The 26110-nt window shown below is 58.5% G+C and overlaps 14 protein-coding genes across 14 annotated transcripts; 5 read left to right on the top strand and 9 right to left on the bottom strand.

Moving 5' to 3' along the window:
* Positions 1 to 1185: 1185 nt before the first annotated feature.
* SPSK_06751 (26 proteasome complex subunit DSS1) lies at positions 1186 to 1541 on the top strand (the record flags this gene model as incomplete). The annotated part of the gene is made up of 2 exons (XM_016733448.1): positions 1186 to 1436; positions 1502 to 1541. 2 exons carry the CDS (start codon positions 1186 to 1188, stop codon positions 1539 to 1541), a joined length of 291 nt encoding a protein of 96 aa, XP_016592683.1.
* Positions 1542 to 2009: 468 nt separating this feature from the next.
* On the bottom strand, positions 2010 to 3272 carry SPSK_06331 (phosphoglycerate kinase; the record flags this gene model as incomplete). The annotated part of the gene is made up of 1 exon (XM_016733037.1): positions 2010 to 3272. One exon carries the CDS (start codon positions 3270 to 3272, stop codon positions 2010 to 2012), a length of 1263 nt encoding a protein of 420 aa, XP_016592684.1.
* A 1102-nt stretch (positions 3273 to 4374) lies between these two features.
* On the bottom strand, positions 4375 to 5432 carry SPSK_06437 (protein Mpv17; the record flags this gene model as incomplete). The annotated part of the gene is made up of 2 exons (XM_016733143.1): positions 4375 to 5283; positions 5364 to 5432. 2 exons carry the CDS (start codon positions 5430 to 5432, stop codon positions 4375 to 4377), a joined length of 978 nt encoding a protein of 325 aa, XP_016592685.1.
* A 1720-nt stretch (positions 5433 to 7152) lies between these two features.
* On the top strand, positions 7153 to 9829 carry SPSK_05939 (outer membrane protein iml2; the record flags this gene model as incomplete). Its single annotated transcript, XM_016732647.1, has 2 exons — positions 7153 to 9437; positions 9544 to 9829. The coding sequence occupies 2 exons, from the start codon at positions 7153 to 7155 to the stop codon at positions 9827 to 9829; spliced, it is 2571 nt and encodes an 856-aa protein (XP_016592686.1).
* Positions 9830 to 10139: 310 nt separating this feature from the next.
* SPSK_06292 (uncharacterized protein) lies at positions 10140 to 11525 on the bottom strand (the record flags this gene model as incomplete). Its single annotated transcript, XM_016732998.1, has 1 exon — positions 10140 to 11525. The coding sequence occupies one exon, from the start codon at positions 11523 to 11525 to the stop codon at positions 10140 to 10142; it is 1386 nt and encodes a 461-aa protein (XP_016592687.1).
* Positions 11526 to 12101: 576 nt separating this feature from the next.
* SPSK_06823 (uncharacterized protein) lies at positions 12102 to 12314 on the bottom strand (the record flags this gene model as incomplete). The annotated part of the gene is made up of 1 exon (XM_016733515.1): positions 12102 to 12314. One exon carries the CDS (start codon positions 12312 to 12314, stop codon positions 12102 to 12104), a length of 213 nt encoding a protein of 70 aa, XP_016592688.1.
* A 263-nt stretch (positions 12315 to 12577) lies between these two features.
* On the bottom strand, positions 12578 to 12992 carry SPSK_10719 (uncharacterized protein; the record flags this gene model as incomplete). Its single annotated transcript, XM_016737020.1, has 2 exons — positions 12578 to 12647; positions 12697 to 12992. 2 exons carry the CDS (start codon positions 12990 to 12992, stop codon positions 12578 to 12580), a joined length of 366 nt encoding a protein of 121 aa, XP_016592689.1.
* A 390-nt stretch (positions 12993 to 13382) lies between these two features.
* On the top strand, positions 13383 to 14965 carry SPSK_06222 (uncharacterized protein; the record flags this gene model as incomplete). The annotated part of the gene is made up of 2 exons (XM_016732929.1): positions 13383 to 14411; positions 14471 to 14965. 2 exons carry the CDS (start codon positions 13383 to 13385, stop codon positions 14963 to 14965), a joined length of 1524 nt encoding a protein of 507 aa, XP_016592690.1.
* Positions 14966 to 15825: 860 nt separating this feature from the next.
* On the bottom strand, positions 15826 to 16196 carry SPSK_06745 (uncharacterized protein; the record flags this gene model as incomplete). The annotated part of the gene is made up of 2 exons (XM_016733442.1): positions 15826 to 16069; positions 16099 to 16196. 2 exons carry the CDS (start codon positions 16194 to 16196, stop codon positions 15826 to 15828), a joined length of 342 nt encoding a protein of 113 aa, XP_016592691.1.
* Positions 16197 to 16819: 623 nt separating this feature from the next.
* Positions 16820 to 17704, top strand: SPSK_06522 (uncharacterized protein; the record flags this gene model as incomplete). The annotated part of the gene is made up of 1 exon (XM_016733226.1): positions 16820 to 17704. One exon carries the CDS (start codon positions 16820 to 16822, stop codon positions 17702 to 17704), a length of 885 nt encoding a protein of 294 aa, XP_016592692.1.
* A 75-nt stretch (positions 17705 to 17779) lies between these two features.
* On the bottom strand, positions 17780 to 18442 carry SPSK_06617 (uncharacterized protein; the record flags this gene model as incomplete). Its single annotated transcript, XM_016733319.1, has 1 exon — positions 17780 to 18442. The coding sequence occupies one exon, from the start codon at positions 18440 to 18442 to the stop codon at positions 17780 to 17782; it is 663 nt and encodes a 220-aa protein (XP_016592693.1).
* Positions 18443 to 18899: 457 nt separating this feature from the next.
* SPSK_10695 (uncharacterized protein) lies at positions 18900 to 20793 on the top strand (the record flags this gene model as incomplete). The annotated part of the gene is made up of 2 exons (XM_016737006.1): positions 18900 to 20669; positions 20725 to 20793. 2 exons carry the CDS (start codon positions 18900 to 18902, stop codon positions 20791 to 20793), a joined length of 1839 nt encoding a protein of 612 aa, XP_016592694.1.
* Positions 20794 to 21435: 642 nt separating this feature from the next.
* On the bottom strand, positions 21436 to 23343 carry SPSK_06099 (uncharacterized protein; the record flags this gene model as incomplete). The annotated part of the gene is made up of 1 exon (XM_016732806.1): positions 21436 to 23343. One exon carries the CDS (start codon positions 23341 to 23343, stop codon positions 21436 to 21438), a length of 1908 nt encoding a protein of 635 aa, XP_016592695.1.
* A 622-nt stretch (positions 23344 to 23965) lies between these two features.
* SPSK_06194 (uncharacterized protein) lies at positions 23966 to 25614 on the bottom strand (the record flags this gene model as incomplete). Its single annotated transcript, XM_016732901.1, has 3 exons — positions 23966 to 24492; positions 24590 to 25094; positions 25201 to 25614. The coding sequence occupies 3 exons, from the start codon at positions 25612 to 25614 to the stop codon at positions 23966 to 23968; spliced, it is 1446 nt and encodes a 481-aa protein (XP_016592696.1).
* Between the last annotated feature and the right edge of the window lie 496 nt (positions 25615 to 26110).

Here is a 26110-nt window from a genome sequence, read left to right on the forward strand (position 1 = left end):
CGGGTCGGTGAGGACTTGCTGCACCCTTTTTGGTGTCTCTCCTCTGGCTTGTCTGTTCCGGCGAGACGCGGCGGACAATCCCTGGGGCCATGTGGAGGGCGATGGCCTCTATTTTGTTTTCGGACGAGTGTGTATTGTACCGTGTTTTGCATTTCTTTTTTTTTTCTTTGTCCTTCAACCTTTTTAGTGTTTTTTTTCTTCTTGTTTTATCTCCTGTCTCTCTCTACCGCTGTATTTGCCTTTTTACCGTTTACGAGACATCGTCTTTCATGTTGTCTTTTCTTCTTTGTCTGTCCCACGCTTCCGGGAGATGTCTCGTCCAGGTCGTGGTGAGACGGTCTACGAACGGGCGTCTTTGAGCTGCAGTGGGAAGGATAGAGACAGAAAGCTACTCAATCAAGCAATAGAAAGGGATTGTTCTCGAGCCGAGGTCACGTCTTTGCGTGTCGATGTGTGTGATGTGTGATTATGAAGCCAACCTAGCCCACTACGCCCGGAGCCCTATAAGTCACTGGAAAGCGGCCGTGTCTCTGTACATTGTAGTGGGAGCCGGCTGGGTGTAAATCTTTCCCCCAAAATACAGCCTATAACCCAGTAAAGCACAGCACTTACGCCGTATTATTGCCTTACAGCCTGGTTCGATCCCAGCAACTCTTAGCATCAACAGCGCACGTCATGGTTGATGATACGTCTTTCTTTATAGATATACCTGCAGACTGTTGATTCACGGCACTTCAGACTCGTTGTCTAGCCTTGGTGTAAGAGGGCTCTATTTTGCCAGTTGGCCTACCGGTCGAGCTCCTATACAGACTTGGTGGCAATCCGGCACGAGCAGTTAGTTACAGGGGTGCAAACGCTGCAGTGCGCGCCCAATAAAGCTCACGTTTGGGAAGGCGGTGAGTAGCGGCAGTAGGTGGGCTAGCTAGAGGATTAGTGGTCAAGGGGCAGTCCAGCGCCACCACAGGCGTCCATCTCGTCAACGCAAGCAAGTTGCGATTTCGCAGCATCCAAGTGACCAGCATCCAACTTCCCATCCCAAGCTTTTCCGTAGTACCCACGACCATTCACGACATCACTCTTACACGCTAACCATTTTGCTGTCGACGTCCTCTTTTCATTCTACCAACTGCACTCTGCATTTACACCCTCGCCACACACGCTCACACACGCACACACACACAAACAATGGCCTCAAGTACCACCAAGGCCGACGACAAGCCGGCCGCCGCGTCGACGACCACGCCCGCCGACCCCAAGCCCGACGCCGCCAAGGCCGTGACGCTCGGCGAGGACGACGAGTTTGAAGACTTTCCCGTCGACGACTGGGCGCCCGAGGAGACGGAGGCGGCAGGCGACGGCACGACGACCAGCAAGCACCTGTGGGAGGAGTCGTGGGACGACGACGACACGAGCGACGACTTTTCGGCGCAGTTGAAGTGAGTAGCGAGTAGTGGCGCCAAAAACACGCCCCTCCAGCACAATGGCCTACTAACACACCCAGGGAGGAGATCAAAAAGGTCGAGGCGGGCAAGAGACGGTAGACACGATGAGGCAGATGGCAGACGATAAGACGATGGACGACGATGACAAAGGCAATGGCAGACATCAACGGATGACACCCGGCGGCCCTGGCAATGCGCCGTGGACAGGAGACGAGCATAGCTACAAACAACGACGGGGTGCGGCATGGTTACAGAGCAATGGCGACTGTGCAACATGGCTTCAAACACACTGTCGTAGTACAAGTACACAAAAAGAATATATTGCATTCATTCACTGTAGTTCATTCACAGAAGCCCACTGTCATTTGTGCTTTTGCTGTCGACTGTTGCGTGTTTTGATTAGACCTGACTATCTATGTTTCCAGTCTGCACCTTGAATACCTATTCCTCAAGGCTGTTGTTTGATCGTCATACTTGTGCACAGTGTTCCGTCGCCCTCATGTGCATTCTTGCTTAATCCGTATACTCTGTTCGGTCTGTTCCATTGCCCTTTACTCCCTCGTAAACTCACTTGGCGTCCAGCGCAGCGACACCCGGCAGTTCCTTGCCCTCCAGCAGCTCCAGGCTGGCACCACCACCCGTCGACACGTGGCTGAGCTTGTCCTCGACCTTGGATGCCGCCGTCGCCGTGTCGCCGCCACCAACAATCATAATCTTGCCCTGGCCGGCCGCGCGCACGGCCGCGGCCAGCATGGCCTTGGTGCCGTCGGCAAACTTTTCATACTCAAAGACGCCAGGCGGGCCGTTCCACACAATGGTCTGGGCCTCGTCAATGGTGTCCGCAAACAGCTTGGACGACGCCGGGCCGCAGTCCAGGCCCATCCAGCCGTCGGGGATGCCCTCGGCGTCGGTGGCGCTTCCCGTTTTGGCCTCTTTGTCAAACTTGTCGGCCGTCACGTAGTCGACGGGGAAAACAACCTTGACATTGTTCTTCTTGGCCTTGGCCATGAGCTCCGGTACCGTCTCGGCGCCTTCCTCGTCAAACAGCGAGTTGCCAATGGCGACGTTGTCGAGCACCTTCTTGAACGTAAAGGCCATGCCGCCGCAGATAATGAGCGCGTTGACCTTGTCCAACAAACTGTTGATGAGCTTGATCTTGTCGCGGACCTTGGCACCGCCCAGGATGGCGAGGAAGGGCCGCTTGGGGTTCTCGAGCGCCAGCGCAAAGTATTCGAGCTCCTTCTTCAAAAGGAAGCCCGCAGCCTTCTGGGGCAGGTCGATGCCGACCATGGACGAGTGGGCGCGGTGGGCCGTGCCAAACGCGTCGTTGATGTACACGTCGCCGAGCTTGGTGAGGCCCGCACGGAACTCGGCGACCTTGTCCTTGTCGGCCTTGATCTTCGTGATCGTGTCATCGGCCTCTTTAATTTTAATCTCGACCTCCTCCTCAAGGTGGAAGCGCAGGTTTTCGAGCAAAATGACGGCGCCATTCGCAGCGTCGGCCACAATCTTCTCGACCTCGGGGCCCACCGAGTCGGGGGCGAAGGTAACCTTGGTGCCGCCCAGCAGCTTCTCGAGCTCGGGGACCACCGGCTTGAGGCTTAAGTCGGCGTTGGGGTGGCCATCCGGACGTCCCAGATGGGACATCAGGATGACCGCCTTGGCCCCGTGCTCGAGGGCGTACTTGATGGTGGGAACGGCACCGGCGATGCGCTGCGTGTTCGTGACCTTCTTGTCCTCGTTGAGCGGCACGTTGAAGTCGACGCGAATTAAAACCCGCTTGCCCTTGAGTTCGACGTCCTCAATCGAGAGCTTGTCGGCGAGAGACATTGTGACTGTGTTGGGTGTGGATATGGTAAGCAAGACGGCGTGTTTACTTCGTTGTAGGAAGGAGCGTTGTGTAGACTTGGGACGAAGGAAGGAGGACGAAAAAGACGAAAAAGACGAAAAAAGAAGGAAGGCCCAGCTTCCCATATACTACACTAAGACGGCAGGCAGGAGGCAGGAGGCAAAGTCAACAGTGGATGTTTGGCTGGGTCGCACCTTCCGGCGACTCAGCAACCAAAAAAAAAACTTGAAAATGACGCAGAATTGGCAGGAGCTCCCCCAACAGAAGACCGACCACCTGGCGGGGTCAATTGGCCCAGGAGCTCCAAAACCACGCTATCTACACATGGCGGGGTCGCGGCTGGTCTCATTACCGAGTCACAACGCCGGACCACAAATGGCAGGAGCAACACAGTGTCAGCGAGTATTTTCGCTGCAATTGAGATGAATTGGGACGAATTGGGACGAATTGGAACGTCAGCGGTTCTTTCCTTTATTGAGGCCGTTTTGTGAGGTTGACGTGAGCCCACGGCCATCTGATGTTTGAATCGCCGACTTTGTGCGCCTCACGAGGATGTTGCGACTGTTAAAGTACGTCGTACCCGTAGGCGTAGCCGGTAGTCAACAGACGAAACGGCTGGTCACTGTTTATTTTCGGAACAAGCAGGAGCGCCCCTCGCTCCTTCCATCGTACTTATGAACTTGATTGCATTGAATTCCGTACCCTAGTGTTATTGACATGGGATGCATTACCCCAATAAAGAAGGCACGACGCAACTACGCCCCAAACATGTGATGCAAGTGTGTAGAAGGCTCTTTTATTTTTCGATCTCCCTGTCCGTGTAGTCAAAGTCTTTCCGACTTTGTGTATCCCAACTCCAAAACGCCCGCCATAACCGATTGCTGCCGAGACGGGACGAGTTCGTGTAAATGAAAAAAAAAAGAAGGAAACAAATAAAGAAAAATGGGATGAAAGCAAACCGAACCCAAAACCAGCGTACAGTAAATCAAGACAATGGAAGGACTATGACAGTAACGAGGACAATGACGACGACGATATATCAACATCGTCACATCACAAAACGTTCACAACCTCCCCTCCCGCTCACTCCAACCGAATCCTCGGCGCGTCCGGCACGTGTGCCTTGACCTGCTGGACATCCTCGGCGGCGTTGGTCAGGGACAGGTAGGCGGTCCAAGCAATGCCGACGGTGGACACAAAGGGCAGCTGGAACTGCACGGGCATGAGGCGGAAGTTGATGAGCTGGACGGCGGGCCAGACCATAAAGTTGGCCTTGAGCGTGGGCACAAACATGTCGCGCAGCTTGATCTGGACAGAGTGCCGGCCGCCGCCCTCGGTGACGGTCATGACGGTGAAGAACCAGGCAATGCCCACAGGCGCGAAGACGAGCTGGTCCATGGCGACGCGCTTGAGGGTGGCCCCCAGGGCGGACGCGGTCTTGGTGATGGGAAACGTGCGGGACAAGAACTGGAACCACTTGAACTGGATCGGGGCCATGCCGAAGCCGTAGGCCATGAAGCGCGTGAGGCGTTCAAAGTCAAAGGGCGGGGGCAGCATCTTGGAGGCGGGGACGATGGTGTTGTTGCTGCCAATGGTGTTGTCGGGGGAGCTGTTGCGGCTGGAGTGGGCCGACGACGCCGCCGACGACACCGAGCCAATGCCGTTGCCGGTCGAGTTGGGGGTGCGGCCGCCGGCGAGCTCGTGAATCTCGACAACGACCGAGTCGTCCTTGTTGGCGTCGTCCCGGTCACGGTACGACGGGTAGCGTCCCAAGGCAACGTCGTCGTCGTCCTTGGCCGCGTAGCCCTTGCGCAGCTGCCGCTGTTTCATCGACGTAATGGTCTGGGCGACGGTGTCGGCGATGCCGCCCAGGACAGCGTTGGTGACCATCATGGTCAGGACGGGGCGCTCTTCGTAGTAGGCATTGAAGCGAGCGGTGAGGCGGGCGGCGAGGGCCATTTCGATGAGGAAGATGATGGAATGGAGCAGTGGCTGGATTGTTAGCACGAGAGAAGGGAAGAACCACAAAATGTACAAAAGAAAACAACACGAGCAAAAGCGGGACATCGTACAATCTGTCCGTAGATGAACTTGCTGTTGGCCGCCCGGGCGATGCGGCGTGAGAGGAGATCCCACGACATCTTGCTGTAAGAATGCGTGGGAAGGGGAGAGGGGAGCGTGAAGTTGACGGCGAAAATCCGATGCAGTCGACAAGGAACTGTCGAAATAGTGAAAGGGCAAGGAGCAGCTCGGTCGATGACGACACGCAATGCAGACGTAGCGCCCGGCACTCGTCCTCACTCGTCCTATCGCGGGTTAGTTCGGCGTATTTTTAGTGGCGGATTTGGTATCGCTCAGGCAGTTCCACAGTTCCACAGTGACGGCACGCGACACAGGGATGAGCGAGAAATAGGGCTGGAAAGCGTGGAGAGGAGTCGATTTGTGCTTTTGTGGTAGCGATGAACGAGAGATGGAATTGATGGAATGAATTAACGGGAGGAAGACCAGGACGAGGAGGAAAGATGCAGAATACGAGATGCACGGGACGAGGATAAAGATCAAACCACATCGCCCCTTCCCTTTGTGTGCACTCCGCCTTTCTCCTTCCTCGTTTCGTCTCTCCTCCCTGCGCCCGCAGATCTCCTCACAGGTCCCCTCACAGTCCACTAAAGCCTTTATTCGAACAGTGCGGTGGACACTATATCACTTCTTTTGGGGACGCTCTTTTGTTAGCCCACCAAAAGGGAAGGTCACAAAACCGCGCAAACGAGTCAGCCAGCCAGCATACGGAGTCCAGTTCCGTATTCTCCGTGCACCAACCGTTTCCTAAGATGGCCCGAGCCTGCGTGGCGGGACTCTTCCTCTGACGTGCCTGCGTTAGTACTCTAGCGCTTGCCAACGAGCGCCTCAGCGGCCTTAGTGGCCTGGTGAGACAAGAACCGCCAGAACAGAGGGACAGAATAGGGCAAGGGCGACAGGCGAAGACAGACAGCGAGGCCCGTTCTTGCACATTACGGCGAGGCAGCAGCGGAGGACATGTCAGAAATCCTCGACGGATATGGAAAGAACGACGACGAAAGATGTGCAGTTTCCAGTTTTGGCGTCCTGAAAGACTGAGGCAATAGCATGGCATAGAGTAAGAAGGAGCGATTGAAAAGCCTAGCGCCCCGAGGGAGACCGGATTTAGCACTCTCTCGCTGCCCCTTCCTCCGGCCATACGACAGGAACGGATGGCGCTCAGCCCCAGCGGCCAGCATCAGCGCCGACAACAGCTCCTGCAGGGCAGACGTGCTTACTGTCCTGCAAAAGCGGCTCCTTCCCACATTGGGCATTGGCCATTGGAACGTTCATTGGCTCTAGCCTTTTGGGGTTTCTTACTCCCCTTTCCCTTTCCCCTTCTTTTCCGTCATCCGTCTTGTCCGTCTTCTTTTGTTTCTTGTGCATCCTTTGTTTCGTTTCTTTCTTTTCCCTTTCCTTTCTTTTTCTTAGTTATTTGTATTGGTTACTGGATATCTACTCCTCGTCGTCGTCTCGTCCTTGACGTGTCCAGCCTTGTCTTGGCGGCTAGTCTTTTCTGTCTTTTTCTTTCATTTTTTATTCTTTTTTCTTTTCTCCTGTTCCTTTTTTCCTCTTCTTTCTCCAACGGCTTGAGACGATCTTGTCCACACGCAGCTTTTCCCCCTGCATCTCTCGTTGCTCGCATTGGCCAATCCCGCCAACCGCTCACACCAACCAGTGATAATCACCAACAACGGTCTATTTCGTCCCATGAGTCCCATATAACCACAATCGCCTCTCATGTGCGACTGTCTCACATAGAACCACCCTTACCACCGTACCACCTCAACGCCCTCCCCCACCATGTCGTCACTCAGGACATGGTTCCGGGGCAGCTCGGCGTCGGCGTCTAACAAGGCTGCCAGCCGCGAGGCCAGCCCGGCTGTCTCGGCATCGACGTCTTCCACGGCCATTTCTGCTGCTGCTGCTTCATCTTCTTCTCAAGGCGAACCCACGTCTTCCGTATCCCCTGCCGTCGCACGCGAGCTGTCCGACTTGCAGGACGCCATGGCCTCGACGGCCCTGCTGCTCAACGACGACATGGAAGGCGCCGAGACCCGCCTGCGCGCCCGCAAGGGCAGCTCTGTTTTCCACCTCATGGGCCTGGGCGTGTCGACGTTTATGCGGTCCGTTCTCGGCTTCGAAAAGGAGTTTATGAACGAGGCCAACGCCCGTCTGCTGGAGTGCGAGTCGCGCGCCTGGGATGAGATGAAGAAGGCCCAGTCGGCCGCCAGCGGTGGTGGTGGTGGTGGTGGGGGCTGGCTTGGAGGCCGGGCCACAGCAACAACAACCACGGCCGCCCCGACGTCAGGCACCCAAATCTATCCTCCTGGCAGCGAGTACGCCCTGGTGCACGCCGAGTCACAAATCATGCTGGCCGTCGTCGCCGAGCTGCACGAGAGCCTGACAGAAGCCATCCGCGGATTCTACAAGCTGCGCAAGGCCTTTGTATCGCTCAGCGGCATCATCGCGTCGGAGGAGGCTTACCTGCGGGGCGAGACACCTGTGCACGCCCACGGTGCTGGCGAGAGACGCCTGTCGTACACAGAGGACCCCATGCCGGGCGCGTTTGACGACACTGAGTTTGCCGACCTAGAGGCCGAGGCTGCTGCCGAGGTGGAAGCGGAAGCGCACCGGCCGACTCTAAAGGCCAGCGGTGCCAATGGTGTCAATGGTACCAATGGTGATGCTGAAAAGCAGGAGGCGGTGCCTGCCCCGGCGACACCCACAAAAACACCCACATCCCCCCTCTCCGAAAAGACTGCGGCACTGTCGCTCAACGGCGGCGCGCCACGGGCTAGCAGCCAGACATCGCGCAGCCTGGCTTCGACGCCAACAGCCGCGGTGCCGTCTGCTACGTCTTCCGCTGCTGCCACGATGCGTGCCCGCAGGCGGCACCTCGACACCCTCACCAACCCCGTCGATATTTTCGTGCACTCGGGCGTCAACCTGTGCTTCGGTCTGCTGTTGTTGCTCATCTCCATGGTGCCGCCCGCCTTCTCGCGCCTGCTGTCCATCGTTGGCTTCAAGGGCGACCGCGAGCGCGGCGTGCGCATGCTGTGGCAGAGCACCAAGTTTGCCAATATCTACGGCGGCCTGGCGGGCCTCGTGCTGCTCGCGTACTACAACGGCCTGATGGCCAACGCGGACATTCTGCCCACGGACGACGACATTGCTTCATCCAAGTCGGGTTCTACCTCGAGTCACGAAGACGGCGACGACGAGATCGTCGGCTACCCCAGGGAGCGCTGCCGCAGGCTTCTGGCGCACATGCGCACGCTGTACCCGGACAGCCTGCTGTGGGTTTTGGAAGAGGCCCGGCTGCTGTCGACGGAGCGCAAAATCAAGGAGGCCATGGCCGTCCTGCAGAGTGGTGGTGGCGCGACTTCGGACGGCAAGCCGCGCGTGGCCAAGATGCGCCAAATCACGGCCCTCACCAAGTTTGAGCTGGCCATTGACTCCATGTGCGCCATGGAGTGGGAGACGATGCGGGAGGCCTTTTTGGCCTGCGTTGAGCTCAACACCTGGTCGCCCGCGCTTTACTATTACAACATCGGCTGTGCCGAGCTGGAACTGTATCGCACCGCCTTTCACCGCGCCAAGGCTCTGGCGGCCGAGGGCGAAGCACAATCGCAGGAAGCCGAGATCGCCGCCACCGAAGCGGCCAAGTACAAGAAGGCCGCCGAGGCCCACCTGCGCAAGGCGCCCACGATGGCCGGCAAGAAAAAGTTTATGGCCCGCCAGATGCCCTTTGACGTCTTTGTCATCCGCAAGGTGGCGCGCTGGGAGGACCGCGCCAAGCTGCACAAGATTGACCTGGCCGACGCCGTCGGCGTCAGTCCCGCGCTCGAAATGGCCTACCTGTGGGGCAGCGCCAAGCGGCTGCCGGCCGACCTGCTGGAGCTGGCCCTGACAAAATACCTGCCGTGGACGCGTTGCACGGCCGATGCGGCCGTTGTCCAGACCTTCCAGGCGGCGCCGGACGAGAGCGGCATCGGCAGTTTATGTCGAGCGGCGCTGCTGCGGGCGCTGAACCAAGGAGAGGCGGCCATGAAGGTGTTGGAAGAGGAGTTGTTTGTCCATGACAGGTGAGTCCGCCCCGAGCATGCCGATAGGCGTGCCATAAGCTTGACGCTTACATTTGTGTCCTCAATTTGTGTCCTCACCCTATCCTCACGTTGCTAACAAATACAGGTCCGCCTTCAAGGGCCCGCTCAAAGACGACTATGTTCAGGCGGCCGGCCACTACGAAGCCGCCGTCATCCTCTACATGCAAGCCAACGATCCAGCTCTGTTTCCAAGCCGGGACGACGTGGCCGCCGTCGACACGTACCGCCGCTCACGCGTCAACGAGAGTCTGGCCGAGCTCGACAAGGTGGCCAAGTGGGAGACGTTTGTGCTGGACGCGCGCATTGGCATGAAGCTGCAGACGGGCATGGACACGATCAAGTGGCTCAAGGAGAAGAAGGGGTGGGCCTAGGCCGGTCTGGTCGAACAGAAAAGAGCAACAATCGGGCGATAGACTTTGTACATACACACTTGCATTGCGGTGTTCTCTCGGATGGCATTTTGCTTGGCTCTGTTTTGTCCTTGGTTTCCTCTCATCTTTGGTCTTGGTGCATATTTTTTGGCTACAGGTCACGTTTGAACACCTTTTGGCTGTCTTTTGGTTACTCGGGTCTTGCATAGACGATTTACTTTTGGAACAATTCAATTTTAGAGCACAACGCGTTCAACACAATATTCACTACAAAACCAAAGATTCTGATATCCAGTCCACCGCCCCCAACCTACACCCGCTTCCGCGACCGCCGGCCATGGCCGTTCCGTTTCTTTGCCGCCACAGGCGCTTCGACTTGTTCCTCCTCCTCGTCGTCATAGTCGTCGTCGTCGCCGTTGTCGCCATCGTCGTCGTGCGGTCGCACCACATCCGCCGCCGCCAGCGCCTTGCGCTTCTCGCCAGCGACCACCTGCGACACCGTTGCCGCCGCGTCTTGCACCGCACCCAGTCCTGGGACGACCACCGCGCCAGCCTGTGCGTCCGCCACAAGACTGCCACTGCGCGGCCAGCTCGTGCCCTGCGCCCAGTCCAGCAGGCCCCAGGCGCCAAAGTTGACGCCCTCGGGGTGGTCCGTCTTCTTTTTGCCTTTGCCTTTGCGTCCGCCCTCGGCCGGGGCGGTCGTGTAGTGGATGGCCATCCGCCGCGCAATGCCGCGCAGCAGCAGGCCCGGCACCACGCGGTATCCGCTCATGCCCAGCGTCTCTTCGAGCGTGACCAGCCCGACAAAGACGAGAAACACCAGCAGGTGCGGCCGCACGAGCAGCGCCGCGCCGTACAGCGGCGTCCACCGCAACAGCAGAACCGAGGCCGGGTGGTCGGCAAACACCAGCAGGCTAAAGGGCGCCTGGTGGCGGGCGTGGGCGTAGCTGCCGAGGTGCCAGCGGCTGAGGCGGCGGACGAGGGCCCAGCGCGCGTCGGGGCGCGACAGCAGGAAGCGGTGCGCCGCGTAGACGAGCCCTTCGCGCAGCAAAAAGAGGACGACGGTCTGCTTGAGAATCTGCCAGGGCAGGGGCAGCTGGGAGGCGGCGTTGAACAGGGGCGGCAGGGCGGGCGGGGCGCGCGTGGTGCGCGAAAAGGCGGGGAAGTAGGACGACGAGAGGGACGACAGGGACGAGAGGGACGAGAGGGACGACGAAAAAAAGGACGCCTTGGGTTTCGGGACAACGAGCCGGTGCACCAGGCGGTACGTCGCCGCGACGCCCGTGGTCAGCAGTGCCCAGGCGCCCGACAGCGCCGGCAGCAGCGCCAGCTGCAGGCCGGCCTGGAGGAGCACCTCGACCGCGACATTGAAGACGCCGAGCAGGACGAGCCGCGCCAGCAGGCTGCGGTGCGCGTCGCCGCGCGGCGGCAGAGACGCGGCGCCGCCAATCTTGACGTTGGCTGCGAGCGACGGCAGGCTGGTGTCAAAAGCCAGAAAGGCGAGCGACGGTACGAGCCACAAGAGGACGCGTATGCTCAGCACGCCCACGAGCTCAATGTGCAGGGGCGCATAGGACAGGACCAGCGTGGTCCAGGTCAGGTAGAAGAAGAGGACGTTGATGGACGTTGACCACGACGTGGCGGCGCCCGGTCCGAGGAGGTAGGACACGATGGGGAGGGAGAGAAGGACATCCATTGCGGCGGTGGGGAATGAGGAGCTCGGAATACGTGAGTGCCAGTGAGCACAAGTGAGCGCAAGTGAACTCGACAGATGGTCGTGGAGCGTCGATGCGATCAAGTTGCAATGTGATTTGGGTTGGGTTGGCGACCAGAAAAGTGGCAAAACGGCAACGAAAGAATCAAACAAATACCCCCGTCTGTTTGTCTCTCTTACTCCGTATTTCCCCAAATGATTGACAGGCACTCTCGCGAGACCGTTGGATCGCTTTGTTCGCAGCTCACTAGCGTGTCTCTGTGTCTCTGTCTCGCGTGTGTTTTTGTGTGTTTTTCAGTTGACACCTCCTTAGCCTCATGGCGCTTTGCGTCAGTTTTGTCGGTGACGTCGTCGTCAGAATTGTTGGCCAGGCCCAAAGTTGGACAGGGGAGGGTGTGGCACATCCCTGCTAGCCTATTGACACGAACGCAGCTCGGCACGGACGTCATCGCTTGGTCGAAGAAACAATAGCCAATAGGTGATGATTGTTGTGATATGCGGGTGGTATGCACAATTTACTTCGTGCCTAATCAAAGCGTGACTGCCGCACCTCAGCTCCTAAATATCCTCGTATCCTTTTCTGCCTCTTAAAACCCCTTTCTCTAGATCTTGACGCACAGGGGCAGTTTGGCCCGTGAGTTGCGCGGCGGTGATCTTGGTGGTCTCCTTGAAACTGTCTTCACATTCCCTCTCCCCGCGCTCTTGCTGTGGAGTTCGTCGACCCAGCGGTCGGTACACATGGTAGATCGTAACGGTGAGCTTGTCGACCATCACGGTAATGCGTGCCAGCGCCTCCAGAGACCGCAAAACAGCCTTGGGACAGTTGCAAGACACAATCCTGGTGAAAGGCCTCGAGACTGTCGACAATGTTTCCACGCGATGCAGGTCACGTGGACTTGTCACCCTTCACCACGTGACTCAGAATGCAACTTCCTTCACAGCCAACAACGTTCATTATGATCATTTGCATCTTGACGTGCACCGCTCTCTTCCAGTGCACTCTTCATTCTCTAGGTGATTGAGCCGGTAGCTTCTCAGCTCCCAATTCCCGAGACGATGTGGACGAGTCGAAGCCACACGAACGCAGACCTCCTGTAAGTGCACCTGTGAGAGAAGGCAAGCTGGCAAAGCGAGGAAACATTTGTTGACATACGCCGTAGCTAAAGACTGCAGGCAAAAGAACCAAGCGTGGACCATGCCGCCGTGACACGACCAGAGCGGGCGTGCAGTCCTTTTGTCCTTTCCACGTCCCGTCAGAACTGGCACGTCACAAGAGGACGGCTGCTGCACCGTCTTAGCACCGGCCTCGTCAAACAACGAGTCGCCAATGGCAACGTTGTCGAGCACCCTTTTGAACGCAAAGGCCATGCCGCCGCTGACAGTGAGCGTGTTAGCCTTGTCCAACAGATGTAGTGGCGAGTCGTTCAAGGCCACCGACGAGTCTGCCATATCCGCTCCGTCAGCCTTGCGCTACTAAGCCGGACTAACAAGGTACGTCTCTGCGGCTACCACATTTGACTGGTCCATAGTCAGCGGCTCGCACCGTTAGTCAAGACCCTGTGCATGGGGTCTCTCAATACAATGTATGTATATGTTTTTTACAGCTGCTTCACACGTTGTTTATGGGTCAAGACGACGATGGTGGTACAATGGCGCAAGGTCGTCAAGTATCAGCATATATCAAAGTACAAGGTGTACAATCAGCATCCGCTTTAGTGTCCGACTACTTTGCTTGCAGCCGATATTGAGGACGTTGTCATGGGGATATTTAGGTATGGTCCTCCCAGCCTTTTTTTTCACGTTCATTGTTTGACTCTCAAACTCCACGCTCGCTCCACGATGAAAGCCGAAATTCTCAATCTTTTTCGTTTAGTCAAGTCTAAGCCGTCAAAAGACTCCCCGGAGTCTGGTCTGCTCGGGCGAGAACAAGGCAAGTACCTGTCGAAGACACCCTCCGTCGACAAGTTAGATGCCGCGTCGACCACCTGGCGCCAGCGGAGACGACAGAATGCACGCGATTCAGCGCTCCACCGCCTGCCCAACGAGCTCTTGTTTGTCATTTTCCGCGAGTCCGACTTTCTGTCCCAGCAAATGATTCGACAGACGTGCCACCTCTTTGCCGCTCTGATTACAGGCTTGGGCGGCAGTCGTGCCGGACAGAGATTTGATGGCACATACGATGTACGCCAGATCTGGCCATGCCATGGATCGGCAGCCCGCCGCGAGGCGATTCGGCCGGAGTGGACCGCACTGACCCGCCGAGACAAGGAGGGTCTGTGTACTGATTGTACGGAGTTTGAACAGTCGGGCCAGCTCAAGGAGTGTCTCGAGTGGCTCGACCTGTTACTGTGGTGCAGCTCCTGTCAGACGTACCACAAGCGCGGCATGTTTCCGGCCTCCCACCGCCGTAAGATCAAGGCTGAACGGAGTTGCATTGGATGGCAAGGCCGTTGGCGCATCTGCCCGCACCGCAGCCTCTCGTGGGGTCGGCTGATACAGGAATGGGCGATGTGTTGGTGGACAGGCGAATGGGAGATTCGTACGCTGTATGGCTGGCGGGGCGCGGAGCTGCCGCTATTTGCGTGCGGCGAGGGGTGCGCCGTTCCAGGAGGCTGTACCAACGGGGACAACCGCGTGCCGAAGATGGACACTGTCACTCATGCCTACGCCGTCGACTGGAGCGAGGAACACGAGCGGGATGGGCCTCGACACTGGGTGGGCACCATGTGGCGCGCTGCTCTCTTTGACTGGACCCGTCCGAGCCGCTCTCGTTGCGGTCTTTCCAGGAGAAACTCGACGACCCGGGCAACAGAAACAGAAAACGCGCCTCAGGGACGTACCTCTGCCCACATGTCCGCTTCGACGACGGTAAGCTCCTTCGTCCGCTGCAAGCACCCAATTGTCTCTGCTTTCCCAAAGACGACAAGAACAACAGCGACAACAACGACAACAACGAGACCAAAATGAACCGAGGCCCTGGGTATACCATGCAGCAGCACGGGTACGACTCGGACACGTGCCAGTGGCACTGTGCCTGCCATGGCGCAGGCCGAAAACACGCCTCGCTGACGCGACCGACCAAGCCCGACGGGACGGTCTGGAATGTCTGGCAGCTGCGGGATGTCCAGGGTACGAATGGAATGAATCTGTACGAGCCCATCCCGAACCACTTGCATGAATACCAGTGCTCGGTGTGTGACGCCCGGTATTCTTGGCTACGGGAAGGAAACACCATGGTCCTGCAGCACGTGAGCTGGTGTGGTCCAACGGATCGTCCGGATGGGACGTGGATTCGGAAACTCGACCCTCACTCATGGAACATCCCCAAAGACAAGAAGACAAAGCACGTCTATTGGTGCCCCGACAGCACCTGCCGGACAAACCACGAATGGCAGGCACTCTACAAGCGTCTCGGGGTGTAGGTAGTGGGTATAGTCTTTTTTTGTTTATTTTGTCTTTAGGTAGTACCGGGGACAAGGCAAGGATAAGGTGGAAACGTTGTCATCGAATAACAAATATAGAAACGGGCTATTAATGGAAATTCATCTCAACTGATTATACATTGTAGTATACAAACGTTCGTATGCTCCATGTTGCACGTGAAGTTGGTCTGGTATGACGGTAATCAACAGAAACGTACTGTGTATGGGCACGACACGAGGCCGTCCATTTGCATCCACAATTTGTAGCGAACTCGGCTGCCTCGAATAAGATACGACCGCAAGGCGTAATGTCAGGCTCCTGTAGAGGGAGCCTGCGCGTAAGAAGGACGTCACCTAGTTAACGACGCTGTCTCCCGTGTCGTATCCGTGATCGATCAACTTTATACTTTGTGGACAAGAGGCGCGCCTCTCCATTCCAGAATGTCGTCAAGTTCGCGACAATATCTCCCTGTGTCATGTCCATAATCGATGTGACAATTGTCGAAACAAGCCCGTTCGATCTTGGAAACTAGTTAGACCTCACGTACGTAGTGTCGTCATAAATCACAACATGGTATCTTACTTACCTGGACATGTCAAGGATGGTGGCAGGTATTGGAATCGATGCGCGTAGAGATGATACTCGCGTAGGTACTTATCGAGTCCTAGCCCAGCCACTTAATGTGTTCTTTGATGCTCTTGGCACGTTCTCTCTATATTGCCAGTGACTTCGATGTAGCTGTCGACTGTGGTAGTTCCTATACGAGTAGATGGAATAGAACTGGACCGCTAAGCCAACGGGCAAAATAGAGAGCCCTCGAGCACCAAGGCTAGATAACAAGTCTGACATTCCGTAGTCCTCAAACATCAACTGGTACCAAGGCCGCCGAAGAGGTGTCCACCCGGCCGTCCTCACAACGAAGTGCGTACTTGGTGGCTGGTATGGCACCCGCAACGCATCGCAGGTTCGTGACGTTCTTGCTTGCGTCAAGGGGAACGTTGAAAGCCACCCGGATTGTCGCCCGCTGACCCTTCAGGTAAGATACAGGTTCTTGATTGTGGCCAGGTTGGCTATCGACATCCTGTTTTGTGTCAGTTTTTATGCTGCGTGTAGAGAACGAGTCAGAACATACCTCGGTGTCCAATTTGCGCTGGAAAGCTCTGTCTTTGGAAGTTCTGGCGGATCAAAAACAGGGTGTAGAGCAATCATGTCGTGCGGCTGAAAGGCCATACTTTGGCCCCGAAAGAGAGTGGCCTTTCTGTAAGACTTGGGAACAGACTGGGGATGTGGATGATGTGGGCCGAAGAGAAGAGAAAAAGAAAGAGAAAAACAGAAAGAAACAAAATCAGAACAGGTTTATTTTGAGCTTCTCTTGGTTCCTGTTTACGCGGTTGTGCAGCAGTGGCGGGGCCATTGGCCGAGAAACTCGAAACCACGCCAACAGCCATCAGAGAATCCGCAATTGCATGAATATGCTACTACCACAGTAACCACAGTATCCGTTGACAAAGGTCTCTCGTTCAATTGCCGAGAATCAAATAGCCGGTTCAACAGCCCCGACAGCACCAAAAAGCAATATAAATGATTGCTCTCTCCTCTCGTCTGAAGTGCCCCTGATATCGACTCCCCTCGAGCGAGTGCCGCACTTTATACCGGGACAAAAGAATCAACAACATGTTATTTATATCGTAGACAATCAACTAAGGAAACCGTAGCGAGCGGCCTGCCCACCCTGGCCAGCCACATACATGTACATATATATATATAGACCTAGCTGTCGAGCATCTTGACCTTGCGAGCGAGATGAGATGCCCATCGTCGACAACTTTTCTCTCTCTCGCCCCAAATTGACCATGCTCGGTTCTCTTTTCTTGCTGGCCGCTACAGTCGTGTCTGCAGCTGATGTTGGCGGCTGCACGCGCGACCTGCTGCAGGCCGTCGCCGACAGCGTCGTCGCCGCCCAGACTGCCGGCAACCCAGCGCTTCTCCAGCCCGCCGCCGCGGCGGATGCCATGTACACCGAGAACCGCCAGCCGGCTACGTCGCTCGCCGCGGGCATCCTGTCGCACGCCCTCAAGCCCGACCACGTGCGCAGCTCGCTCGACACGACGCAGTGCGCCACGTATACGGAGATGATTGTGGCCACGGGCGCCAAGCCGTACGAGATTGGCGTCCAGGTCTTTCTGGCACCGGGCGACGCCTCGGCCGTCCACCGCGTCGACACCATCTATACGTCGACGGGCGACTGGCTGTTCAACATCACGGGGACGCTGTACTGGGCGAGCCGCGAGACGTGGGGCCCGATCCCGGAAGCGCAGCGGGACACGCGCGCCGTGATCCAGGCGGCGGCCGACGCCTACTGCGACGTCTTTAGCAACAAGAGCACGGTGGTGCCGTGGGGCACGCCGTGCGCGCGGCTCGAGGGCGGGTCGTACACGGGCAAGGGGTCGGCCAGCGACAGCTGCAACGTCGGCATCCCGAGCGGCGTCTCGCTGACGCAGCGGCGGTACGTGATTGACGAGGTGATTGGCGCGGTGGACGTGTTCATGTCGTTTGCCAACCTGCCGGACAGCCACGACTTCCGGGTGGAAGGGGGCAAGCTGCGGTATGTGCACACAATGACAGTGATGACGGGCGGCAAGGGGAAGAGCAGTGGTGGAGGCGGCGGGACGGGCGGCAAGGGCGCGAAGAGTCGGCGCAGTGTGACAGGCGGTGTCAAGCAAGGTGCGGGTTTGTAGATACATGGCGATACATGGAGAGTGACAAAAAATGAGAGGAGTCTTGGTCGAACCCGATGCTGCGCATCGTGCATTCTAATGACACGCCTTGCCGTACCTGCGCAGACGCATGTAGTTGTACGGCAGCGGCGCCAGAAACCCGGCCACCATCGACACGCCCGCCGCCGCCCAGAACAGCGGCTCGCCGAACGTGTACCCGGCGGCCTGCCCGCCGCTCGTCAGCCAGTAGTCCACGGCATTCTCGGCCAGCTCCATGGTCAGCATGGAAATAAAACTCATGCCGACGGCCGTGCGCGCAGCAAGACCCCAGGACAGACCGTCGCGGCCGACCCGCAGCAGAACCGTCTCCAGCAGCACCGACGTCGTCAGCCCGCTCGCCATGGCCAGCCCCATGATCGTCGGCCACATGCCCCAGTCGGCGTGGTGCGTCTGCAGGTACCACAGGACGGCAAAGTCGCCCACAGAACAGCCGACGAGGCAGCGCAGGGTGTTGACACCGGCACGGCGCCAGGTGGGCGGGGACTTCCAGAAGGCGAGGGACGTGAGAGAAGGAGTGGGTGGAGGTGTGGTCTTGTGGCAGCACGACGACACAGTCGACGAGGCCGGAAAGGTATGTTTCGCTGACGACCGACAAATCAAGGACAGAGACAGCGGCCGTCGTTGACGCGTCTGCACCAGACGGAAACAGGTCTGGGCGAGGGCCAATGGCCGTGCTCGTGAAAGAATGCGACTGGCCATGGCAGCGTCTGAGAGTGTGAGTTGGATGTAAAAAAGAAGAGAGAAGAAAGACAAAACGCTGCAACGTACTGTTAATCAGCTCTCTGGCAAATTCAATGGGGCGACTTTACGCGAAAACGGCGCATCTCGGGTTTGTTGAAAGATGACAGGGGCTTTACATCGCTAAAGGTTGGTGTTGTGTTTTGTGCCAAGACATGATGTCCAAAGTCGAACAGGAAAGGTGACGATGAAAAGGGGTAACAATGAGGAGATATCAAATGCCCACAAAGTAGTGAGTACAGAACATATCATAACTGAATAAAAAGAAGAAAGAACGAGTCTTTTGTTCCTCGGTTGCTCTTGCCAGTGTTTTCTAAGATTAGTCATCAAGCTTAGGCCTTAACACTTCTAACAGCTCCACTGCTTTTGAGCTCTCAACCTCTGCCAACCTCCACTCAACACAGCAATCTCGTCGAGGATGTGCGGTATCCACGCTCTCATTGCACTTGTGGATGACTCTGCAGGCAATGGAGACACAGCACCAACCCACGCGGTAGACGGCCTCCCAGAGGTCCTCCGCGACCGCCTCGCACGTCGCGGACCCGACCACCTTGGCCAGGTATCCTCTTCATTTACGGGCCGGAAAGACAGGAAGCCTGTGTCTTTGCAGTTCACATCGACCGTGCTGGCCCTGCGCGGCGACGGCCTGACGAAGCAGCCGTTGGTGGACACGGCGGCCGACACGGGGCGCGTCCTCTGCTGGAACGGCGAGGTGTGGAAATGGAAGGTGAGCGGCGAACACGGCAGGACACAAGTCGAAGTCGACGGCAACGACGGACAGCATCTGTTTGAGCGTCTGGCGGCGTGTTCCGACACGGACGCTGTGCTCGCCGTCCTGCGCGCCATCGAGGGCCCGTTTGCATTCGTGTACTACGACCGGCCAGCAGGGCGGCTCTTTTACGGACGCGACCGACTCGGGCGGCGGTCGCTGTTGGAGAGGCGGACGGGCCGTTCTCTCACGCTGTCGAGTGTGTCTGACATGTCTTTTTCGTCAGCGACAGAGGCGCCTTGGGTGGAGGTCGAGGCGGACGGCATCTATGTGGTGGACCTACTTCAGGACCGGCCGTTTGCCCACGCGTCGTCGAGTGACGATGCTGTTGACGGCGGCGGCGGCGGTACTACACGGTACGACTGGTCGAAGGAGCTTGGAAACGATAGTGTCAGCGGTCTCGGACACTTTAACATGGCTGCCGATCCGCCACCATGCGAGAGCCGCCTCACCCTCGACTCGCCGTCTGTGCGAGAGCTGCGTGACCAGCTCACAGCCTCCCTGCGTCTCCGCGTCCGCAACGTCCCGCGGCCGCCATCCACATCGTCTCGTGTCCACCCAGGCACCGACAGGGTCGACACCCGTATCGCCGTCCTCTTCTCGGGCGGCCTCGACTGCACCGTCCTCGCCCGGCTGGCCCACGACCTGCTGCCCGCTGATCAGGGCATCGACCTCATCAATGTGGCCTTTGAGAATCCGAGGGTCGTCGCCCATTTGGCGCCCGAAAAGAAGGGCGACATCTACGAAGCCTGCCCCGACCGCGTGACGGGCCGCGCGTCGCTGGCCGAATTGGAGCGAGCCTGTCCACAGAGGGCCTGGCGGTTCGTGGCCGTCAACGTCCCCTACGCCGAGACCGTGGCACACCGCCCCGAGATTGTCGCGCTCATGCACCCGCACAACACGGAGATGGACCTGTCGATTGCGTCGGCCCTGTACTTTGCATCGAGGGCCGGCGTCGACGACAACAACGACGACAACGACGACAACGATGACGACAACAACGACAACGGAACATCGGCGCGCGTGCTAGTGTCTGGCCTTGGCGCCGACGAACTGTTTGGGGGGTATGGACGACATGCTGTTGCTTTTGGGAGAGACGGCAGCGGCAACAGCGGCGGCGGCGGCTACGGTGCTCTGGCCAGAGAACTCTTGCTCGACATGGCCCGCCTCGGCCGGCGCAACCTCGGCCGCGACGACCGCGTGCTGGCGCACTGGGGCCGCGAGGTGCGGTTCCCCTTTTTGGACGACGGGCTGGTGCCGTGGGCCCTGGCGCTGCCGGTGTGGGCCAAGTGCGATTTTGCCAACCGGGCAGCAAGTGGCGACGACGTCGAAAGCGACGTTGAGCCCGCGAAGCGGGTGCTGCGTCTCGTGGCCCTGTCGCTGGGAATGCCCAATGTGGCGCGAGAGAAGAAGCGGGCCGTATGTCTACGTTCCCCTACCGGTGCCAACCAAGAGACTGTGCTAACGTTGTCAGATCCAATTCGGCGCGCGGACGGCCAAGATGGAGAGCGGACGCGTCAAAGGGACGGCCTTGGTGGTGTAGGAGGGCTGGCGATGGCGCAAGAAGGATGATACCCAGTTCCGCCAGCGAACGGCAGTGATGATAACCAGATACTTCCGAGGCATGAAAGCGGAGACAGGCAGCCGTCGTCTTTGGACGTGGGCGTGGTGCTGTGCTGTTGTGTCTGTGGACAGACTCGTGGTGTCTTTCTTTCGTGGACGAACGTCTTGACAGAAGAAACCCTTGCTCTTGTCCATGGCACACTGCATCAGCAACCGCCTCGGCCAAACTGACCGGCTCTGTCCATTGCATGGCCTGACCATGTCCGCCGCCGATGACGTCGTAAAAGGCAAGTCTGAGCCGCTCGTTGTAGTTTTTCATCACACTGTAATATCAGCATGTAGACTGGGATCTTTGCATCTTTGATACCCAATGGCGACAATAGACTTCAAATAGACTTTTGACTTTGTAACTTCATTCTTCTTTCAGCTGAATTTGCTCTAATTGGTATTATCGTATTACATACTTGTCATCTCTACGACGACATTGCTTCTGTGGTAGTATAGTAGTACTCGTAAAGCATACTCCTGTCCGTACGTCCTTCTGTCCCATGGGTATAAATGTGTTTGTTGTGTCCAGCCGCCCGTCCACATCTCCTCCTCCCGACATCCTCCCGACATCCTCCTACAGCACCAGCACCGGCTGCCCGTTTTCCATTATTTTGCGTCCCCCGCTAAATACCATCGAGCTGAAACTCGCGTGGTCGTTGCTGTCGACCAGCGCGTCGCCGCCCGTGTTGTCCTGGCCGGCGTTGTCGCCGTTCGTGGACGCCGTCGACGGCAGCCAGTCGGGCCCCAGACGAGCGTACAGGCCTTGTCCCGGCTTCGGCCATCCAGCCATCAGTCCTGTCGGGTCTTCTTCGTCGGGGTCGATGGGCGTGGGCACAAAGGCAGGGATGTGGGCGGGGTCGACCAGGCGGGGACGTGTAGGACGTGCCGTCTGGGCGGCCTGGCCGGCCTGGCCAGCCAGGGGCGTCTGCGCCGTCGACACCGCCGTCGACACCACAGTAGACACCGCAGTCGACGGCTCCTGCGGCAGCAGCAGCAGCCGCTCGTCCTCGACTTGCCGCACCTTGGGTGGGCGCCCCCGCTTGCGCTTCACCGGCAGCCCCGCGGCGATGCGCGCGGCGCGCTCGGCGGCTTCGGCGGCGGCGACAAAGTCTCTGTGCTTGTGGCGCAGCGACTTGATGACGCTCTGGCGGAAGGTCGGGCTCGTACTGGTCGCCTTGTAGACGGCGCTCATCGCGACGCGGCCGCTGGCAGGCAAGGACGGCAAGGGCGGCAAGAAGCCGCGCGGCGGTCGACCGGGGCCACGTCGGGGGCCGCTTCCTTGTGCGCCTCGGCTCGCGTGGCTAGACGCGTGGCCAGACGCTCGGCCCGCCATCGCTGCCGTCGCTGCCGTCGGTTGTGCATCCACCTTGGGCGTCGGCGGCATCGGCGGCAGCGGCGGGTAGACCGCCAGGTCCGGATGCTGGGCCATGGCGTACAACAGCCACGCCTGCAGGTCGGGCCGCGCGAGGCGGGCCAGGTATGCGCGGCGCTGCTGCGGGGTGCGGCGGCTCAGGTCGTGGTGCGTGGGTGGCGGCGGCCGAGCCGGGACATGGAGCGCGTCGGGCGGGCGTTCCGCACAGGCACGACGGGCGAGGCGTTCCGTGTGCCGGGCGGCGGCCGCGGCCGTACAGGCCGGGCAGGACCAGCCAGAGGAAGGGACGGCACCAGCAGCGGCTGCGCCAGCCGTGTCTGGTATGCGCGTTTCCACGCCATTGCCGCTGCCGTCGACGCCGTTTTCGTTTTCCAGTACCCCGTTCGCGGTCACGGTCCCAGCGTTGGCCCCCGCTGCTGCTGCCGCAGCCACGTGGTCGGCAATCACTGGATCGTGGCACAGGCGGTGCCAGCGCCGACGGCATCCGCAGCACGACACGAGCGGGTTGAGAGTCGAGCGCGCCGGCCGCTCACACACCGTACACACTGGTTTCCGAGCCGCCGCCGCACACACACCCGACGAGACGGAGCCGGCATACGAGCTGGCACGGGACGGTGGCGACGATGGCGCGGGCGAGGCCAGCATCATCACGGCGGTGTTGTTGATGTTCGTGATGTTGTCGCCGTCGTGGCCGCCCCGGCGCCGACCGCGTTTCTTGCGCACCGGCATGGGCATCGTGCGCGGCTCGGCCTCGCTGGGCGGCGTTGCGGAACCACCGACGACAATCGACGTGGGATCGTGCTCGGCGATGCTGTTGCCATCGACGTCGTCATGGCGGCTTGTGCGGAAGCGCTCGAGAATGGCCTGCGCGGCCGCGGACGAGAATTGGGGCGTGTAGCTGCGGCGGCTGCGGCTGGCGGGCGTCGGTGGTGTCAAGAGAGACGACGAGGCGAGCGGCTGTGCAGGGGGCGTCGACAGGAGTTGGCGATGGTCGTCCAAGTGCATCATGTCGATCGCGCCCTTGAGCAAATGAGGTCCATGTGGACTGGGTTGATCTAGGGTGCTTTCTTTTCCTCGGCCCTCTCCCTCTTGCGCGTCTACATCCATCATGATGACATGGGGGTGGGCCTGTGTGGTGGTAAGAAAACAAAGGTAAAACGAATGTGATGTGCGATCAACAAGAAAAGGTAAATAAAGCTGGCGAGCTTTGATGGGACGAGGCAAGGACGTCGTAGCGTCAATTCCACTGGAAATGGAAGTCGTTACGACGCGATTGCAGGGCCCACTTTTTTACCGCATGCGATTGAGGAAGGAAATGCGCTGAGACGCATCTGTCAGCCTCGTGAAAGTGACCTCACATTTGGTCCATTTGGCCCCACGTAGTGTTTGTCTCATTGTTCTGCTGTTTATGCGTAAAATATAGTTGTTTTTTTCTTTTGTTTTTATTTCATTTTATTTCATTTCATTTAAAATATAGTAGGATTTTTTTCTTTCGTTTTTATTTCGTTTTATTTCATTTTATTTCACTCTATTTTACTTTATTTTACTTTATTTTTCACGTATTTTTGTTTCTTCCTATCAAGTTATTCTATATGCATAACCACAACTAACACCAATCTCTCTTATCCGTTATTACCGTATTTTGTGCATTTACAACGAATTTACATTCTTCATCTACCTTCTAAGGCCTATCGTACATACATTGCGCGCCTCCTGCCTCTCGCCTCGTCCATTATTGCTCTCCCTTCTTGACCCCCCGCACGACACCGTTTGCCGCCAGGGCCGCAATCTGGTCGGCGCCGTAGCCCAGGTGCTCGCGCAGAATCTCCTCGGTGTGCTGGCCGAGAATGGGCGGTGCGAGGCGCACGACGGGCGGCGTCTCGGACAGTTTCATGGGCGAGTTGACGAGCTGCATGGGGCCGCAGTAGGGGTGGTCGACGTCGAGGACCATGCGGCGGGCGCGCGTGTGGTCGAGCTGCAGCGTGGTCTGGACGTCGTTGACGGAGGCGTAGGGCATGCCGGTGCCCTCGTAGACGGCCAGCCAGTGGGCGGTGGTCTGGGTGGCGGTGACGGCCTCAATGGCGCGTTCGAGGACGTCGCGGTGGGCGACGCGGTCGGCGTTGGTGAGGAAGCGGGCGTCGGTGGCCAGGTCGGGGCGGCCGATGCCCTGGCACAGAATCTGGAAGAGGCGGTCGTTGCCGCCGCCGAGGAGAATGTCGCCGTCGGCCGTGCGGAAGGACTTGTAGGGAACGATGGAGGCTGGCGAGTCAGTCATATGTTTATGTTTTTTTTTTTTTTTTACAAACAGTCTTCGAACACAGTCTTGGAACACAGTGTTGAAACAGTCTTGACTCACGATGTGCTGTCCCCCAGCGGCCACTGTCGGGCTGCTTGCTGATCAGACAGCTGCTGGCAATGTTGGCCAGCGTCGCCGTCTGGCAGTCGCTGAGCGACGCGTCAATGTGCTGCCCGCGCCCGGTGCGCGCGCGCGCCAGCAGCGCCGCCATGATGCTGCTGCTCGTGTAGAGGCCCGTGGTCAGGTCGGTGACGGCCACGCCCACCTTGACGGGCGTCTGGTCGCGCTCGCCAGTAATGTGCATGAGGCCAAACTCGGCCTCGACCATGACGTCGTAGCCCGCGCGGCTGGACGAGGGCCCGGTCTGGCCGTAGCCCGTGATGGACGCATAGATGAGCCTGGGGTTGAGCTGGTGGAGCGTCGGGAAGTCCAGGCCGTACTTGGCGAGGGTGCCCGGCAGGTAATTTTCGACGAGGATGTCGCACTGCGCCGCGAGCTTGTGCAGGATCGCGACGCCATCGGGATGCTGGAAGGAGAGGGCCAGGGACTTTTTGTTGCGGTTGGCCTGGCAAATGTCAGTAACGAGCACAACGAGGGAAAAAAGCGAACGCAGCGAGGCAGTAACGAGCACAACGAGGAAAAAAAAGCGAGTGCAGCGAGGCCTGTCATACCCCCAGGAAGTAGGCCGACTCGCCCGGCCCTGTCAGTCCCGACTCGGGCGTGTAGGCGGCATACGGCGGTCCCCAGGCACGCGTGTCGTCGCCGCGCACGGGGTGCTCAATCTTGATGACCTCGGCGCCCAGGTCGCCCAGAATCTGCGTGCAGTAGGGACCGGCCAGCACGCGCGTCATGTCGAGCACGCGGTAGCCGGCAAGGGGGAGGTTGCTGTTGTCGGTGGACGCCGATGCCGATGTCGGAGTCGCATTGGCGCGGCGGACTGTGCACGAGAGCGGCCGACTCGCGATGGTGACAACACAGCTGGGTCCACATAGTGACGGGTATGACGGGTGTGCCGGCGTCCGACGCAGAGCCGTCCGGGTCGTGGACAGTGGTCCCCATGGTCGACGTGCGATCTGAAGAAACATTGTGAGGCGTGGCCAAAGGAGAGTGTTGATCGAGGAGACAGAGTGGCGGGAAGCGAAAGCAGTGACGAGGACAGAAGACATAAAAGGAAGTGAGGACCAACACAAAACGCACAGAAAGGCAATCCTGTCTCAACACCGCTCGTCTCTTCTCCTCTCCCTTATGTACGCCCGATCGCCATCAAGCTATCGTGGCAAAAGAGACATCGACCTCGAAGCTCAAGTCCCCGCAATTGGCCGTTCTGCCCGCTAGATTCGGCTTAGTTCTGGGCGCAACACGGCGCTGCCCTGGCGCTAACGGCATGCAACTGCCCCTGGAGCCGCCGATTCGGGTAACTGGAAGGCCAATCTTAGTGGGTTGTAGTCGTACGACGGGCTTGGATCAGTGGGCTGCACTCTCTTGCTCTTTTGAGACAGCGAGTCCGGCCACCAAAGAGCGTCTCGCTGCGGGTTCTACGGATAAGATTGGCGCCGAGGAATAACAGTAACGAAGACTGGC

This window comes from Sporothrix schenckii (assembly GCF_000961545.1).
Source record: "Sporothrix schenckii 1099-18 chromosome Unknown Cont38, whole genome shotgun sequence".
Taxonomy (NCBI): domain Eukaryota; kingdom Fungi; phylum Ascomycota; class Sordariomycetes; order Ophiostomatales; family Ophiostomataceae; genus Sporothrix; species Sporothrix schenckii.